Here is a 16693-nt window from a genome sequence, read left to right as displayed (position 1 = left end):
TTATTAAGCGCTTACTGTGCCAAGCGCTGTACCATCCACTTGCACACAGTTCACGTTCATTCAGTTGCAGTCATTCAATTGTATTTGTTGAGTGCTTACTGTGTGCAAAGCACTGTACTAAGCACTTGGGAGAGTACAACATGGCTCAGTGGAAAATGCCCGGGCTTGGGAGTCGCAGGTCATGAGTTCGAATTCCGGCTCTGCCACTTGTCAGCTGTGTGACTGTGGGCAAGTCGCTTAACTTCTCTGTGCCTCAGTTACCTCATCTGTAAAATGGAGATTAACTATGAGTCTCACGTGGGACAACCTGATTACCCTGTATCTCCCCCAGTGCTTAGAACAGTGCTCTGCACATAGTAAGTGCTTAACAAATACCAACATTATTATTATTATTATTATTACAATGTAACAATTAACAGATGCATTTCCCGCCGCCGACAGGTTCCAACTTGGAGTTCACAGTCTCAATCCCCATTTTACAGATAATGTAGCTGAAGCACAAAGAGGTGAAGTGACTTGCCCGGGGTCATACAGCAAATGGCGGAGCGGAAATTAGAACCCAGGTCCTCTGACCTCCAGGCCCATGCTCTTTCCGCTAGGCTACGCTGCTTCTCCTTCCTGAACCTCGGTCTTGTCTCTCTCACTGTCAGTCCCTTACCCACGGCCTCCTCCTGACTGGAATTCCCCCGCCTTCGTATCCGACTGACCACTTCTCTCCCCATCTCCAAAGCCCTCCAAAAATCATCTCTCCTCCAAGAGGCCTTGTCTGACTAACCTCTCATCTCCTCGCCTTGGGAAGCAGCGTGGCTTAGTGGGAATGAGCGTGGGCTTGGGAGTCAAGGGACACGGGTTCTAAACCCGGCTCCGCTACTCGTCTGCTGCGTGACCTTGGGCGAGCCGCTTTACTTCTCAGTTACCTCATCTGTAAAATGGGGATTCAAACTGAGCCCCACGTGGGACAGCCCGATTACCCTGTATATCTACTCCAGTGCTTAGAACAGTGCTCGGCACGTAGGAAGCGCTTAACAAATACCACGTTTATTATTATTATTACTGTTCTGTATCGTGTATGCACTCAGTACTTACTCCACCCCCGCCCCGCCTGGCACTTCTGTACATATCCTTCTACTCTGCTGCTTCCCTTATTTTTTTACATCTATATTAATCTATATCTAAAAGATATATATATATATATATCTAATAGATGCGTATTATCTATATCCCACTATAGACTAAGTTCCTCGAGGGCAGGGATCATCTCTACCAACACCATAGTATTGTACTCTCCCAAGTGCTTAGTACAGTGCTCAGCAGTGAGCACTCAGTAAATGCCTTGGCTGGATTGAGAGTCCAATCTTCACCACAGACACTGACCAGGAGGTTAGTGGAGCATGGAGAAGAAGCGGGACAGCTTCCAGCTGCTTTCACTGCCTCGCTGCGACTCTGGGGCACGAAGTAGGAGTCTGCTAGACAGTTTGTCCTCCAGCATCTGTAGAGGAGGAAAAAGGAAGCCGTGGTTCATACCCGCCTTCTGCCGAGCATTTTCTGCACCTCCCCTGAGGCAGCTGCGGAGAAAGGAAAGGCCAAGGTATCCTGTGTGGGAGCAGCTACTCTCCAATCATCTCTTGGCCTTTTCCCATCCCCCAAGGCTCGTTCCCTTTGAGCACGGCTCGCTGCTTCCCTCCTGCCTTAGGAGGCCCCACACTCCATCCCGCCCGCCTCCCCAGCCTGCCTGTTCTTTTCCACTCCATCTTCCCTAGTAGCTTCTAGGGGCCTGAGACCCCGGTCCCGTATTTCCCATCCTGTGCCCGAGAGGTGCCGGTCCAGCCATTCCAGCCGGGTCCCCGGCTCCAGACCGATGACCACGCCCCGTCCGGCCCCGGCCACCACCTTCCCGTCCTCCCTGGCCTCACCGTCCCAAGCTTCACCTCTTTGCGGGTAACTAGTCTCTCTCGCCATTCGCTCAGTTCCATGGTGTGTTCGTCGTCCAGCCCTGTTAGTTTTTTGTTTTCCTGTTCTTTCAGAAGGTGGACTTTTTCAGCCTAAAGAGCAGAGAAAAAGGCATTAACTTGCAAAGCCCCTAGGAAAGAATAGCGTGTCTGTTTCTCTGGCTTCTATTCATTCATTCAATAGTATTTATTGAGCGCTTACTATGTGCAGAGCACCGTACTAAGCGCTTGGAATGTACAAATCGGTAGCAGATACAGTCCCTACCCTTTGATGGGCTTACAGTCTAGGTGGGAGGGGGAACATATGTATTAAATCCCCATTTTACAGGTGAGGAAGTTGAAACACAGAGAGGTTAAGTGACTTGCCCGGGGTCACACAGCAGGCAAGTGGCAGAGCTGGGATTAGAACCCGAGTCCTCTCCCTCCCAGGCCTGTGCTCTTTCCCCGGCTCTTCCCCTGTCTCTCACCCGCTAACGGAGGCCGTCTCTCAGGGCTCTGCTCTAGATGCCCTTCTCTTCTCTCTTTACGCTGATCCACTGGGGATCTCATCCACGCCTGGGGCATCAACTACCACCATACCACCCGAATCGACCTCACCAGCCCTGACCGCTCTCTCTCTGTGCTCGAGCATTTCCTCCTGGTCCAGAGGTGCCTCTAGGCCACCTCTGACACCTCAAGCTCAACCTTTCCAAAACCTCCCCTCCAAAATCCCTCTTCCACCTAATTTTCCCATCACAGTCGTCACCACCACCATCCTCCCACCTCTGAAGCCTGGTAAGTCTGACGTTATCCTGGACACTTCCCTCCCTTTCATCCTGTTGCCAAATCCCGTTGGATTTTCCTCCTTAAAATCTCTAGAAAATCTACCCTTGGCCTCGCCATCCAAACCGCTACCATGCTGGTCCGAACACCTGACGTATCTCGGCTCAACCGCCGCAATCAGCCTTCTTGCAGACCTCCTTGCCCCATACGTGACAGGGACCGCGTCAACCTGAGTAATCTGTAGCTACTCCAGTGCTTAGAACGGTGCTTGGCACAAAGTGCTTAACATACTATCGTAAGTAGGTCAGGGTCCCGCACTCACCTGCATCTGCCCCATCTCATCCTCGTTGACCTCCAGCTGCCGCTGCAGCTCCTGCAACTGCTCCTGGTGCTGCTTCACCTGCTCCTCAGCTTCGGCTTTCTGGCGCACGTCCTCTTGTTGCAGAAACTAGGAGGGGAAGGGGCAGGGTCGTCCTGAGGGAGGGGGCTAATGGCCGAAGCTTCCCCAGCCCCTCCAGAGGCGGGCATCAGCAGGAACTCAGGCGGCCTCCCTGCCGGCTCGGTGCCCGATGCCGGGCTAGGGGCGGTTGACTCGGGGGAGTCAGGGAGGTGTCTCTCTCACCTTCGGTAATTGTACCCGATTGAACGAGGCAGTGAGGAGTGCCAGGAGGCTGCCGGGAGCGGAGTTTGCAATAGAGGGTGCCCATCTCTTTTACCAACTCAGACACACCCTGTGCTCCCCGGAGCAGGGACCGAAAGCGTGGCTAAAAGCCACCTTCATGCCTAGCCTGCAGCCCCTGGAGAAAACTTCGGGGCCTCTGGCCATCGAGGGCGTCGCTACCTGTTTTATGTGTTCTCTGTGCTCCGAGCCGCTCATTTCCTGGCTCTTCAGGCTCTCCTTGAACTGGGTCAGGCGCTCCTTGGCTTGGAGGCGACCAGTCTTTTGCTGCTGGCTTCTTTCTTGGGTCTGCCTGTTCCTTAGGTCGTCCCGGAGGAGGTGGTGGAAGCTGTGCATTCGCTCCTTCTCCTGATAAGTACAGGGCCCCGGTGACCTAGCAGCCCTGACGGGGATTTTGTGGGAAAAGGGAAGTGAGGGGAAAAGGGGACCCAGCTCCAGCTCGTTTCCTTTGTCTGGGCCAAAGTGGCGGTTAGGCAAAGTCTGATCCGGTCACTCCGCAGGAAGGGGGTTCCCCAGGAGCCGGTTTTACAGCTTCCTCGAATACATCCACACCTACATGGCTCCCCCTTAAAAACTGCAGTCAGTCCACCTGGAACTGGCCTGGAGCTTTCATTTCCTCAAAGCACTTCACACATTCATCTTCTCATTTCATCCTCACCACAGCCTTGGCAGGCCGATGAGGACACGGAGCCCCAGAGACCTTAGGTGACTTGCCACACGGCAGCTAGCAGCAGTCCCAGAGTCCAAAACCCAGGGCTTCTAGCTCCTGGACCCGCGCTCTTCCCTCTAGACCCCGCCGCCTCTCATTTCTAGTTTAATGATGGTATTTGGAGGACAACCCCTCTGCATAAGCCAGGGTCGGGAGAGGGGGGCAGATCCAGAAGGCCTGAAGCCATTCTGAAGGGGTAGAGCGACTGGAAGGGATCGAAAGCGATCACGTCCTAGACCCGCCCCACGACTGGCTCAGAGGGATGTGCCCGAATTCCCAGGCACAAAGGCCCGGAGTTCCCAAGCCCAGCGGCTTTCTCCCGCCCCCGCAGTGAGAAGCACCCAGGGGTCACTTCTCCAGAGGGGCCGGTGGGGGATGGGGGGGAGGCCCGGATGGTGGAGATCACCTCACCTTCTCCTGGCGCTTTATCAGCTGCTGTCCCTGCAAGTTGTACTGCTCCTTGACCTGCTGCTTGAACAGCTGATACTTGTCCTGCAGGTGGGACTGCTCCAGCTTCCAGATGATCGATTCCCGGGCTTGGGAGAGCCAGTCAGTCAGTCGTATTTATTGAGCGCTGTACTAAGTGCTTGGGAGAGACATGTTCCCTGCCCACAAAGAGCTCACAATGGTAGAGCCACCACTCAGTCCAATCTAGAGGGAAAATACCACCTGGTGCCAGAACATCTTCTCCTTCTCCTCCGACTCCTCTTCGTGCTCCTCCTCTTCCTCCAAGCCCTTCTTCCTACCATCCAAGAAGGCCTCAACCAGCCCAGAGTAGCTCGCAGAGGAAAACGTCCCCGGCAGAGCTCTGGCTGGGCCTCGGCCGGGGTTGGCCGAGGCTTGGTCTTCCTGCCTTCCCCTGCTTGGGCAGGAGGCTTCGAGGCCCCGGGGGGAGACTCTTCATCCCTCTCCCAGGGAAGAGGGTTGAGGTGCGTCTGGAAGGCCCTTTCCTAGCACGGAACCCAGAGCTTAATCTCCCCTGATCCTCTGGCTCTGAAAGCATGCAGGCACCCGTGTGTGCATGTGCACGTTTGTGTGTGTGCTCGCCTTAAACACTTTAATATCCACCCCTCCCTTAGCCCCACAGCACTTACGTCTCCAATCTCTCTGGTTGCTCCCTCTCAGTCTCTCGCGGTGGCACCTCCTCTGCCTTCCAGTCCCTAACTGTGGGGGTCCCTCAAGGCTCAGTTCTGGGCCCCCTTCTATTCTCCATCTACACCCATTCCCTTGGAGAACTCATTCACTCCCACGACTTCAACTACCATCTCTGTGCAGATGATTCCCAAATCTACATCTCCGGCCCTGATCTCTCTCCTTCCCTGCAGCCTCATATTTCCTCCTACCTTCAGGACATCTCTACTTGAATGTCTCACAATCAGCTCAAACTTAACATGTCCGAAACAGAACCCCACATCTTCCCACCTTGACTTTCCTGTCACTGTAGACGGCACTACTGTCCTCCCTATCTCACAAGTCCATAATTTAGACATTATCTTCGATATTCGATCTATCACAAAATCTTGTTGGTTCAACCTTCATAACCCCTAAAATCTGCCCATTTCTCTCCATCCAAACTGCTACTATACTGATCCAAGCACGTATCCTATCCAATCTTGACCACTGCATAAGCATCCTCATTGACCCCCTGCCTCCTGTCTCTCCCCACTCCAGTCCATTTCACTCTTCTGCCCAGATCACTTTTCTACAAAACCGTTCAGTCCATGTTTCCACCCTTCTCAAGAACCCCCAGTTCACATCCACATCAAACAGAATTTTTGGCTTTAACGTACTCATCCACTTTGCCCCCTTCTACCTTTACCTCCCTGATTTCTTACTACAACCCAACCCTCTCACTTCACTCCTCTAATACCAACCTACTCACTGTACCTCAATCTCATCTATCTCACCGCCAACCTCTCGGCCATTGCATGCTTCTAGGCTGGAATTCCCTCCCCTTCGTATCCTACCAGCAGTCTCTCCACCTTCAAAGCTTTATTAAAAGTACTTCTCCAAGAGGCCTTCCCCGACTAAATCCTCATTCCCTGACTCCGTCTCCCTTCTGTGTCACTTGGATTTGCACCCCTTATTCACCCCATCCTCAGCCCCACACCACTTACGTACATACGTAACCGTAATTCATTTTAATGTCTGTCTCCTCTGTCTGGAAGACCGTCAGCTCCTTGTGGGCAGGGAATGTGTCTACCAACTGCTGTATTCTAATCTCCCAAATGCTTAGTAAGTCTGCGCTCTTCGATCTGTGACCTTTGGACATTTGATATCGCCCCACCCTAAACACAACAGAACTACATTCGTATCTTTAAATTATATAGTATAAATTATTTATTCATATTAATGTCTATCTTCCCCCTCTAGACTGTCAGCTTGGTAAGGACAGGGATTGTCTCTGTTAATTCTGATGTACTGTACTCTCCCAAACACTTAGTACAATGCATATAGTAAACACTCAATAAATACAGCGCTTTGCACACAGTAAATGTTCAATAAATGATCGATTGATTATTCATTCAATAGTATTTGAGCGCTTACTATGTGCAGAGCACTGTACTTAGCACTTGGAATGTACAATTCGGCAACAGAGACAATCCCTGCCCAATAACGGGCTCACAGTCTATGTACATACCCACCTGAAATTTATTTCTATCTCCCTCTGTAGACTGTAAGCTCCTTGTGTGCAGGGATCGTGTGACCCAGCTTGCTAGCATTGAACTCTCTGAAGCTCCTAGTCCCGTGCTCACAGTCTGTGCTCAATAAACACCACTGATGGACTGATCGACTGCATACACACGTGTCTGTGATGGGGAGAAGGCCTTGTGGATAATGACCCCTGTGGGAACTTACCCAGCAAGTTCTAGCCCCGGGGTTCACCTGAAGGAGACCCATACGAAGGGTTGAGGTTCCCCAGAGGAGGACTCTTGGCTCTGAAGAAAGACTGCTCATCTTTCGTTAATGGAAAGAGTTACTTTTGCCCTGTCTTCCTGGCTATAAATCCAGGCACTGTATGCACGTCTCCTCCGCAGTGGCTGCCCAGTCATCTCCACATCAAGATGCCAGCTGTAAGGCAATTACTCCATCAACTCTTCCCTTACAGCCTACCCTGGCTCCTCTCCCACCACAACGTATCCCACACGCTTCACTCTAACATTAACTACTCCCTGAAGGCTCCCTGCGCACATTCTCCCTCCTGCCTGAAACTCCGTCCCCCTACATAACCGTCAGACCCCTACTATCCCCATCTTCCCAGCCTCACTAAATCACAGCTCCTCTGGGAAGTCCTCACTGATTAACCCCTCATCTCCCCACTCTATTCTCCCTCGCTTCTTCATTCCCCATGTACTGGAGTCCTCACCCTCTATGAATTTAAGTATTCATCCTCCTCACACTGGGCTTTTATTCAGATAGACTTATACTCTGGAGTCTCCCCACCCTGAAATTTATTTGATTGTCTGTCTCCTCTAGTATACTGTTACCTCCTTGAAGGCAGGAATCGTATCTCCTGAAATATCTACGTATCATATCTATCATTACAGTGCCTGGCACACAGTAAGCACTTAAATACCACAGTTAATATTGCTACTAACTCTATTGTACTCTCCCAAGCGCTTAGCTTCGTGCTCTGTAACCAGTAGTTGCTCAATAATCATCTCTAGTTGATTACCAATGGGAGGTTTTTTGATTTTGTTCTTATTGGTATTTGTTAAGTGCTTACTGTGTGCCAGGCGCTGTCCTAAGCTCTGGGAGTAGATGCAAACCAACTGGTTTGGTCACAGTCCCTATCCCACGTGGGTCTCACAGTCTTACTCCCCATTTTACAGATGAGGTAACTGAGGCAAAGAGAAGTGAAGTGACTTGTCCAAGTTCACACAGCAGACAGGTGGAGAAGCCCAGTTTAGAACCCAGCTCCCCTGACTCCCGGACCTATGCTTCTTTCCACTAGGCCGTGCTGCTTGCCAAGATTGGCTCCCCACTCTCATTTGTCAGACCCCCACCCAATCTAGGGGACCGGGAGGTGGGGGGGATTTGAGGACAGAAAGCATCCTCTCTTTGAGATGCCCTTTTCCATGGGCTCTCAATGTCAGGGAGGGGCTTTCAGAGTGGCGGTCCGGCTCGGAACCGAGCTCGGCCGCCCTACGTTCGCTTCCCGCCCCAGAAGGCCCTCGATTTCGGGCTGCCGCGTTCCTACCTCTTTTGAGGCTGTGCAACTTGCTGGTGCATTCCCACTCAATGGAAGTCATTTTCTTCTTGTGTTCCTGGGCCAGCTTCTGCAGGACCTGGTTCAGCTGCTCCTGCTGCTGCTGTTGGATGAGCCCTAGCTCCTGAGGGGGAGGGAGGAGCGGACAGAAGGAGCTTGGTCGGCTACCTTAGGATCTCAACCTCTCATCAGGTACCTGCCTGCTTTGGGTTTGGATTCCGACTACTTAGAGCCAAGCAGCTTATTGGCTCTAAAATGTTGCCTCTGCAGCTGAAACAGTCTAGGCTAAAGCCTTTCGCAGGAATTTAGGGAGACTCTCCTAAAGCCATTTTGGCCAAGAGCTTTAAGTGGGTTTCCTGCGCCTCGGTCATCCCTGCTCATGGGGAGTTTGGGAATCAGCAGGAGCATGGGCTTGGGAGTCAGAAAAACCTGGGTCCTCATCCCGGCCCACCTTTTCTCTGATGTGTGACCTCGGGCAAGTCACTTCACATCTCTGTACCTCAGTTACCTCATTTGAAAAATGGGGATTAAGACCGTGAGCCCCATGTGGAACAGGGACTGTGTCCGACCCGATTAGCTGGTATCTGCCCCCAGTGCTTAGTACAGTGCGTGGCACGTAGTAAACGCTTAACAGATTCCATTTAAAAACAACAACATGAGAATCAGACCCTAATTCCCAATTCCCCGTAAATAGTATCCCAGCCACCGGTTGCCACCCGCCCCCCGACACCGGGACACATTCCAGGGGCCCCTCAGCCTCCCGCCCCCGGCCTAGCCCCCCCCACCTCTACGCTTTCGTCCCCACCTCCGACCAGCGAGGGTCGTCCCCGGGTTCACTCGCTACCTTCCGGTTCTCCTTCGGAGCGGGCAGCAGCCTGGCCAAGTCCTTCTGCTGCTGGGATTTCAGACGCCTGACCTCGTTCCGCACCCGCTGGTTGTGCTCGGCCTCCAACCTCTCTGAGGTCAACTGGTAGTGCCGCTCCAGGGCCTCTATTTCCCGATCGTAGTGTTGCTTCTTGCCCTGTGCACGAACACGGCCGACATCTCAGCCTCTGCCCAGGGGCGCTCGTGATACTTTTTTTTTTAATGGCATTTCTTAAGCACTTACTCTGGCAGGCACTGTTCTGAGGGCTGGGGTAGATGCAAGATAATCGGGTCGGGCACAGTCACTGTCCCCCATAGGGTTCACAGTCTTAATCCCCATTCTATAGTGAGAACTGAGGCACTGAGAAGTGAAGTGACTTGCCCAAGGTCACCCGGCAAACAAGTGGTGGAGCCGGGATTAGAATCCGGGTCCTCTGACTCCCAGGCCCCTGATCTTTCCACTAGGACACGCCGCTTCTCTTTCCACAGAACGGATCGTTTACGCCATCACAGAAGGAGTGGTGTCCGCAAGACCTCAATCAACATTCACCCCCCCCCCCCCCACCCACTCCCTTCTCCCACTGCACCCCAGCTCTCAGTCTTCACTCCTCTAGCCAACTTATTTACCGGACCCTGTCCTTGTCTCTCCCCACGCCTCGCTCCCGCCTGGAGTGCCCCTCGCGTCCGACAGCCCCTGCCCATCTTCAAAGGCCTTGTCAAAGCCCATCTCCTCCAGGAAGCCTTCCCTGATTCGTCGCTCCTCTCCCCAACCTCTTTCCCTCCTACTGCCCTTCTGCATCACCCAAGTGCTCACCCCCCGTCTCCCCGTCCGTGTCTTTAAACTCTGGGGTGTAGTTTCTTTGAGCGACTACTCCTCGGCCAGACCGTCAGCTCCCTGAGGGCAGGGATCTCCAAAATCTACGGTACTCTCCCAAGCGCTTAGTACAGTCCCCTGCACAAAGTAGGCACTCAATGAATACTGTTGAGCAGAGGATGAATACTCCTGAGCAGAGGACTGATGAACTGTGCTCTACCCAGGGGAGGCCACGAAGAGTTCACCCACCTTCCAAACATCAGATTATTCATGCCCCAGACGTTCTCCCAGAAAGGCCGGCGGCAAGACATGCCCACGCCCCTGGGAGGGCGGGCTGAAGGGAAAGGGTCACTCAGGTGACCAGAGAAGCCCCCAGCCCGAGTCGCTTCAGACCTCCGCCTCCCCCACCAGCGCCCTATCACCCGGCTGTGCCCAAGCCGAGAGCGGCAGAGAGAGGACCCCCGCGTCCCCGACTCTTACCGTCATCTCCTGCTCAATGTGACGGAACAGCTGCTCCCGCTGCTGATGGTGCCTCTGGTCCAGCTGGCTCTGGGCTCGCTGCTCTTCCTTCTGAAGGAGCCGGAGTTCGTGCAGTTCCTGGCGTCTAAAACGACCACAGTTGGGGGTTGCTTTCCCAGCCCTGTGAGGATCTCGGAGAGCTCCCGAGGCATTGACTGACCCGAGAGAAAGGGTGGTTCAAACCCCCATTCTCCAGATGAGGAAACTTTCCCTCAGGGGAGCCCTTGGGCAGGGCTGAGGGGGGGCCTTTCCTCTCTCCCTGACCCCCTCTCCCTGCTTCTATTCCCCGGAATCTATTTTATCGCTGCATCCTCTGCCACTTTGGCCGGCAGCTGCAAGCACTGTGCTAAGCTCTGGAGTAGCCTCCAGGAGTTTTTTCCTGATTGATCCCCAATTCCCTGATCGTGTCGTTCCATCAGCTTCCCTCAGCCGTAAGCTCCCCGTGGGCAGGAGACATGTCTACTGAGTGTTGTACTCTCCCAAGCGCTTAGTACTGTGTTCTGCACACAGTAAGCGCTCGGTAAATACCACGGATTGATTGCCTTTGGCTTACTTTCATTGTTACCCGTTGTAGCTGCGGTTTCCCCTCTGCTCTCATTGTATTTATATTGCCTGTGTCTGTCTGCTTTCCTCAGGAAATTGCAAGTTCCTCTGAGGGCAGGCACCGTATCCTCTACTTCAGTTTCGTTATCCCAAACGCGCACTGGTCAGTAAGAGTCAGCTACAGCCCTTCACACGCAGGAGGTGCTTACTAAAATTGCCGCCGAATGATAGACCAGTTAAATGAGAAGCAGCGTGGCCTGTTGGAAAGAGCATAGGCCTGGGTGTCAGAGGACCTGGTTTCTCACCCGCTCCCCCACTTGCCTGCTCTGTGACCTGGGGTTAAGTCGCTTAACTTCGCTGTGCCTCAGTTTCTGCCTCTGTGAAATGGAGATTCAATACCTGTTCTCCCTCCTATTTGGACTGTGAGCCCAGTGCTTGGCCCATAGTGAATGCTTAGCAAATGCCACCATGCTAATTATGAACGCACCATTTAATCTCTTGCCCGGCCTTGTTGAGACTTTCAGGTTCCCTGTTTATTTCTAACCCACGGTCTGCCCCGGATTCCCCATCCCTGCTGGAAACGCCTCCTGGTTTCCAGACTCTAAGCTCAATGTGGGCAGGAGACATGTCTATCAACTCTTAGTACAGTGTTCAGAACCGAGTGTGCGCTTGACAAATACCACAGTTCTTTTATGATAATGTTGGTATTCGTTAAGCACTCACTATGTGCCGAGCACTGTTCTAAGCGCTGGGGTAATGAGGTTGTCCCACGTGAGGCTCACAGTTGACAGATGAGGTAACTGAGGCACAGAGAAGTTAAGTGACTCGCCCACAGCCACGCAGCTGACAAGTGGCAGAGCCGGGGCTCGAACTCATGACCTCTGACTCCCAAGCCCGTGCTCTTTCCACTGAGCCACGCTGCTTCTTTTTATTATTATTACCACCAAATAATAATGCCGGGAGATCATTAAATCCCTTTTCACTCCAATCAGCCTGCGTCTAGAACTTGTAGTAGACCGTGATCTCCCTCTAGACTGTGAGATCCTTACGGGCAGGAATGTGTCCGTCCAAGCGCTCAGTACAGTGCTTGGCACGCAGTAAACTTGCTTGAATGAATGAACTCTGTTGTATCGTACTCTCTAAAACGTTCAGTACGGTGCCCTGCACACAGTGATGCTTAATAAATACCATCGGTTGATTAGGAGACACTGGCAGGCCCTGACCCTGCCTCTCAAGGGGGCCGCGCGGTTGACCCTCCCACCAGAGACCCCCGAACCTCTCACCGAGCAGAGCGCCGTTTCTCGCTGCTGTGGTCCGCCTCACCCACGGGCCTGGAGGTCGTCACACTGACCTCCTTGCCGTCCACCACAAACCTGCGGGTTTTCTTCACCGTTTTCCGGAGCAAGGTGGTGTCCTGGGGCCAAAAACAATGGTTTCGAGTCACAGAGTCTTCCAAACCCTCAGCCCCGCAGGACGTCCGTCCGTAGCGAGAAGCGGCGTGGCCTGGGAGTCAGAAGGTCATCGGTTCTAATCCCGGCTCTGCCACTTGTCTGCTGTGTGACCTCGGGCAAGTCACTTCACTTCTCTGGGCCTCAGTTATCTCACCTGTAAAATGGGGATCGAGACCGCGAGCCCCACGTGGGACGGGGACCGTGTCCAACCCGATTTGCTTGAATCCACCCCAGGGGTTAGTACAGTGCTTGGCACATAGTAAGTGCTTACTAAATACCGTAATTATTATTGTTATTATTATTATCTGTGATTTATGTCTGCCGCCCCCCGCCCATCTAGGCTGTAAGCTCCTTGTCGGCAGTGGTTATGTCTACCAACTCTGTTGTACTGTACTCTCCCAAATGCTTAGGACAGTGCTCTGCACTCAGTAAATGCTAAATGAGATAAATATGTAGTGGATAGAGCACAGGCCTAGGAGTCAGAAGGACCTGGGTTCTAATCTTGGCTCCACCCTTAGTCTGCTGTATGACCTTGGGCAAATCACATCACTTCAAAGTGCTTCAGTTACCTCATCTGTAAAATGAGGATTAAGACTGTGAGCCCCTTGTGGGACGCGGACTGTGTCCAACGCGATCAGATTTGATCTATCCCGGTACTCAGTGCAGTGTCTGGCTCAGAGATTGCACTTCACAAATGCCATTAAGAAAATAGGTCCATACCAGGTCTTCTTCAAATACAAAGGGCAACCAGATACGTCCCTGGGCAAGAGTCGGGGCTCCCGGTGGTCCTGCGATCCCCCATCACTCCGTCTCCTCCAACTTACCTGAGTCAGGCTGCCTGCAGCCAGCATCCTTGGAGTTTGGAAGTGAAGGGCAGCAGGGAGCTCTCCAGAACCAGCGGCCAGTTCTTCCTTTCTTTCCAGCGGTTCACCTTCCCGGGAGTTTGAAGATCCTGCGTCTCTCCCAGAAGTTGCACCTTCTCTAAGCATTTGTCCGTTGCTCATGGGTTTTGCCGTTCCGAGAGACCCAGGAGGCTCTTGGGAGAAGCTCACCGTCTTCTTCTCTGTCAGAGGCTCTTGGGGTCCCGCCTTTGCTGAACCGGCCAGAGTCTCTGCCTCTCTTGCTACGCCAGCTGCTGGCCCGGAAAACGTCAGGGTAGAATTCCGAAAGTCATCTTCACCTTTACCGGCTTCCTGACCCTGGTCACTCTCTGGGTCCCGGGGTTCGGCTTCCTCCTCGGGGGTCGTGAGAGTCTTCGCGGCTACAGCAGCCCCGGGCCCTTCCAGCTTGCCGTGGGCTGGGATCTCTCCGGGGGAGGAATCCCCCCTTGCCCCTCTCGGACCTTCCTGTTCAAAATCAGTGGTCCTGCCCAGGTCTCCCTTTCCCGAAAAGGGCACCTCCTCTCTGGGCGGTGGTTTCCGCTCGCCCGCCTGGTTGGGCCTCGCGCGCTCCGGCTCATCCTCTGCTCGGGGGTCCCGGGCCCCGGTGTCTCTCAGCTGCACCTTCTCTTCAGATGGCTCTGACCGTGTGAAACGGTGTCCCATCTGGACCCTGGCTTGGGCATCAAGAGAAGGGGATCCCCCGTGACTCGACCTTCCTCTCTGAACCCCGGCCCGAACCAGAGGTTCCGCAGCCCAGCTCGGGGCCACCATCGTGCCTCCGGGGGCTCTGGGTCCCGAGAGTCTGGCCGGGCCCCGGAGGCCCGGAACCTCAGTGATCGCCTGGCAGAGATCGAGTGCAGCCAGCAGGTACTCTCCTGGTGACTCTGGGGCCTTTCCACGAGGGCTGCAGACAGGAGTGAGATCCAGGGATTGGGTTTTGGCTACTCCTAGCCTTCTCTCCCGGTTCTCACCCCCCGCCTCCGCCTGCTCAGAATTTGGAGGTCGGGACGTCCCCAGGGCTGCCCGTGTCTCGCTCGGTGCCGGCCCGCGGGGCAGCCTCTCATCCGGCCGTCCAGGCACCGCTGGCGGCCCTCCGTCCGGGTACGACAGCCTTTCCTCGGGGCCCACGGGGTCCCGGCTCCCTTCTGTCCCACCCAAGCCGGCCGTACCCGTGTTCTGAACGGGGCCCTCCTGGGCCTCCTGAGGACCTCCCAGCCGGGGGCGGGGGACTGGAGCTGGAGAGGCTCTCTCTCTGTTATGCGGGTCAGTGGCCTGGTGGGTTTCGGCTCCCAGGTTCTGGTCAGCCCCACTTCCTCCCCTCTCTAAGTCCACGGAAGCTCGCCTCCCCGGAGACCCCGCCTCTGCCCAGGCCTGCTTCTCTGAGGGGCTAAGCATTGCCCCATGAGGCTCGGTGAATTCTGTCCCTCCCCTGGCCTCGGGGGTGGGAGTCTCTGCAAGCGTCCCCCTCGGAGTTCCATCATGCTCAGCTGGAAGAGGCGGAGGCTTCTGAGGTCCAGGAAGGACTTCTGGGTCCCCCCGCCCGCCCCGGGTGGCCCCCAGCCCGTCGTCCTTGACCGGGTCCTGGGGCCTCCCTCCTCCGAAGAATGACCGTCGTCTTATAAGCTTCAGGAAGTCCGCTGGCTTCTTGCCGGGCAGCCTCATCGACCCCGGCCAGGCCCTCTGCCCCTCGAGCGTCGGAGCCGACTTGCGCCTGGCCTGCTTCGGGTAGTCAGGCGCCCTTTTGGCCCTCAGCCTAGGGGGGTCTTGGAGGGTAGCGGCCAGCTTCTCGTCGTCGGCGGCCCCCTGAGGGCCGGGGGATTGGCCGGAGGGGCGGCCCTCTGGCCGGGCTGCCGGGCGGCTTTCCCGAGGAAGCTCCTGGGTGTCTGCTGGGGGCAGGACAGCTCCGGTGGCTTGCTGGGTCTCGGGATGAACCTTCCACGTCGGCGGGCGAGACCGGTCCTCCTTGCTGAGAGGACCGTTCCCCAGCGGCTCCCCCAGGGAAGACCTCCTGGACGCAGGGGTCCTCTCTGGCTCCGAGCCGTGGCCGCCCATGTTGGGCAGGGCCCTCTTGTGCTCCTGGTGGGGCTGGAAGAGAGAGGGCAAGAAGGAAAGAAAGGCAGGGACTCACTGATGCCTTCTGGAAGAGTTAAATTATAGTAATAATAATAATGATGATGTTGGTATTTGTTAAGCGCTTACTATGTGCAGAGCACTAGAGTAACGATGGCAACGGTAATAATATTTGGGACATTTGTTAGGCACTCAGGGTATGCCAAGCCCTGGGGTATATTCAAGAAAATCAGGTCGGACACAGACCCTGTCCCTCGTGGGGCTCACAGTCTAACTGGGAGGGAGAGTAGGTATTAAATCCCAGTTTTACAGATGAGGAAACTGAGACCCTAAGTGAGTAACCGTGGGGCCCAGTGGATAGAGCACAGGCCCGGGAGACAAAAGGTCCTGGGTTCTAATCCTAGCACTTGCCTGCTGTGTGACCTTGGGCAAGTCACTTCACTTCTCTGTGCCTCAATTACCTCTTTTGTTAAGACTTTAAACCCCATGTGGGACAGGAACTGCGTCCAACCCAATTACATAGTGAGCACTTAATAAATACCACGAAAACGAAAACGAAAAAACAAAAATCCAGGTCCTCTGACTCCCAGGCCGTGCTTTTCCCGTGATGTCACGCTGCTTCTGGTAATTATTAAGCCCATACTAAGTGCCAGGCCTGGGGTGGAAAACAGCTCAGTCAGATAAAACAATCCCTCTCCTACACGGAGTTCAAAATCTAAGGAGCTAGGGAAAGCAGGTATCTTACGCCCATTACAGATGAGAAAACTCAATCAACAGCTCTCTCTCACCGCACCCAAACTTTTACTCTTCACTCCTCTCTCCAACTAACCTACACACTGAGCCCCCTTCTTGCCTCTCCCACCTCTAACCCCTTGCTCATGCCATTCTGCCTACCTGGAACTCCCTCCCAGTTCGAATCCACCAGATCACACAACTCTCCCCATCTTCAAAGCCCTTTGAAATCCCACCTCCTAATTGGCCTCGTCTGATTCATTTTTCTTCTCTCCACTCCCTACTTCCATGCCAACAGATCTTATGCCCTCACAGTTACCTGTAACATTTCGAAACTTATTGACTTACATTCTGTACTACTAAAGCACTTGACTCGTCCACATATCCAACTTTCCATTCTCTTTACCCTTTTAATTTAAAAAAGTTGATAGATTGCCCACAGCGAGCTTACCGTAGATGGGGAGACAGACATTAATATAAAATAAATAAATTATGGATATGTGCACAAGT

At 54.0% G+C, this 16693-nt stretch overlaps 1 protein-coding gene across 4 annotated transcripts in view; it reads right to left on the bottom strand.

Annotated features, from left to right (window-relative positions):
- Positions 1–213: 213 nt before the first annotated feature.
- Positions 214–16693, bottom strand: part of LOC103168229 (serine/threonine-protein kinase 10-like) — a 40700-nt gene continuing 24220 nt past the window's right edge. The window contains exons 9-19 of one of the 4 annotated variants that reach the window (XM_029073351.2): positions 13325–15466; positions 12333–12463; positions 10468–10591; positions 9154–9330; positions 8301–8433; positions 4511–4635; positions 3553–3738; positions 3034–3159; positions 1929–2042; positions 1375–1489; positions 214–266 (exon numbers count right to left, since the gene is read on the bottom strand). In XM_029073351.2, coding sequence (XP_028929184.1) covers positions 1382–1489; positions 1929–2042; positions 3034–3159; positions 3553–3738; positions 4511–4635; positions 8301–8433; positions 9154–9330; positions 10468–10591; positions 12333–12463; positions 13325–15466 — 3366 coding nt within the window. In that variant the 3' untranslated portion in view covers positions 214–266; positions 1375–1381. Of the gene's footprint in view, positions 267–985; positions 1490–1928; positions 2043–3033; positions 3160–3552; positions 3773–4510; positions 4636–6726; positions 7172–8300; positions 8434–9153; positions 9331–10467; positions 10592–12332; positions 12464–13324; positions 15467–16693 lie in introns of those variants that run through there. The other 3 variants (XM_029073350.2, XM_029073355.1, XM_029073356.1) reach the window with 3 other exon arrangements.

Source organism: Ornithorhynchus anatinus, chromosome 10 (genome assembly GCF_004115215.2).
Source record: "Ornithorhynchus anatinus isolate Pmale09 chromosome 10, mOrnAna1.pri.v4, whole genome shotgun sequence".
In the NCBI taxonomy this organism is placed as follows: domain Eukaryota; kingdom Metazoa; phylum Chordata; class Mammalia; order Monotremata; family Ornithorhynchidae; genus Ornithorhynchus; species Ornithorhynchus anatinus.
The sequence above is the reverse complement of the archived record's forward strand: the minus strand, read 5'-3'. Positions and strand labels throughout refer to the sequence as shown.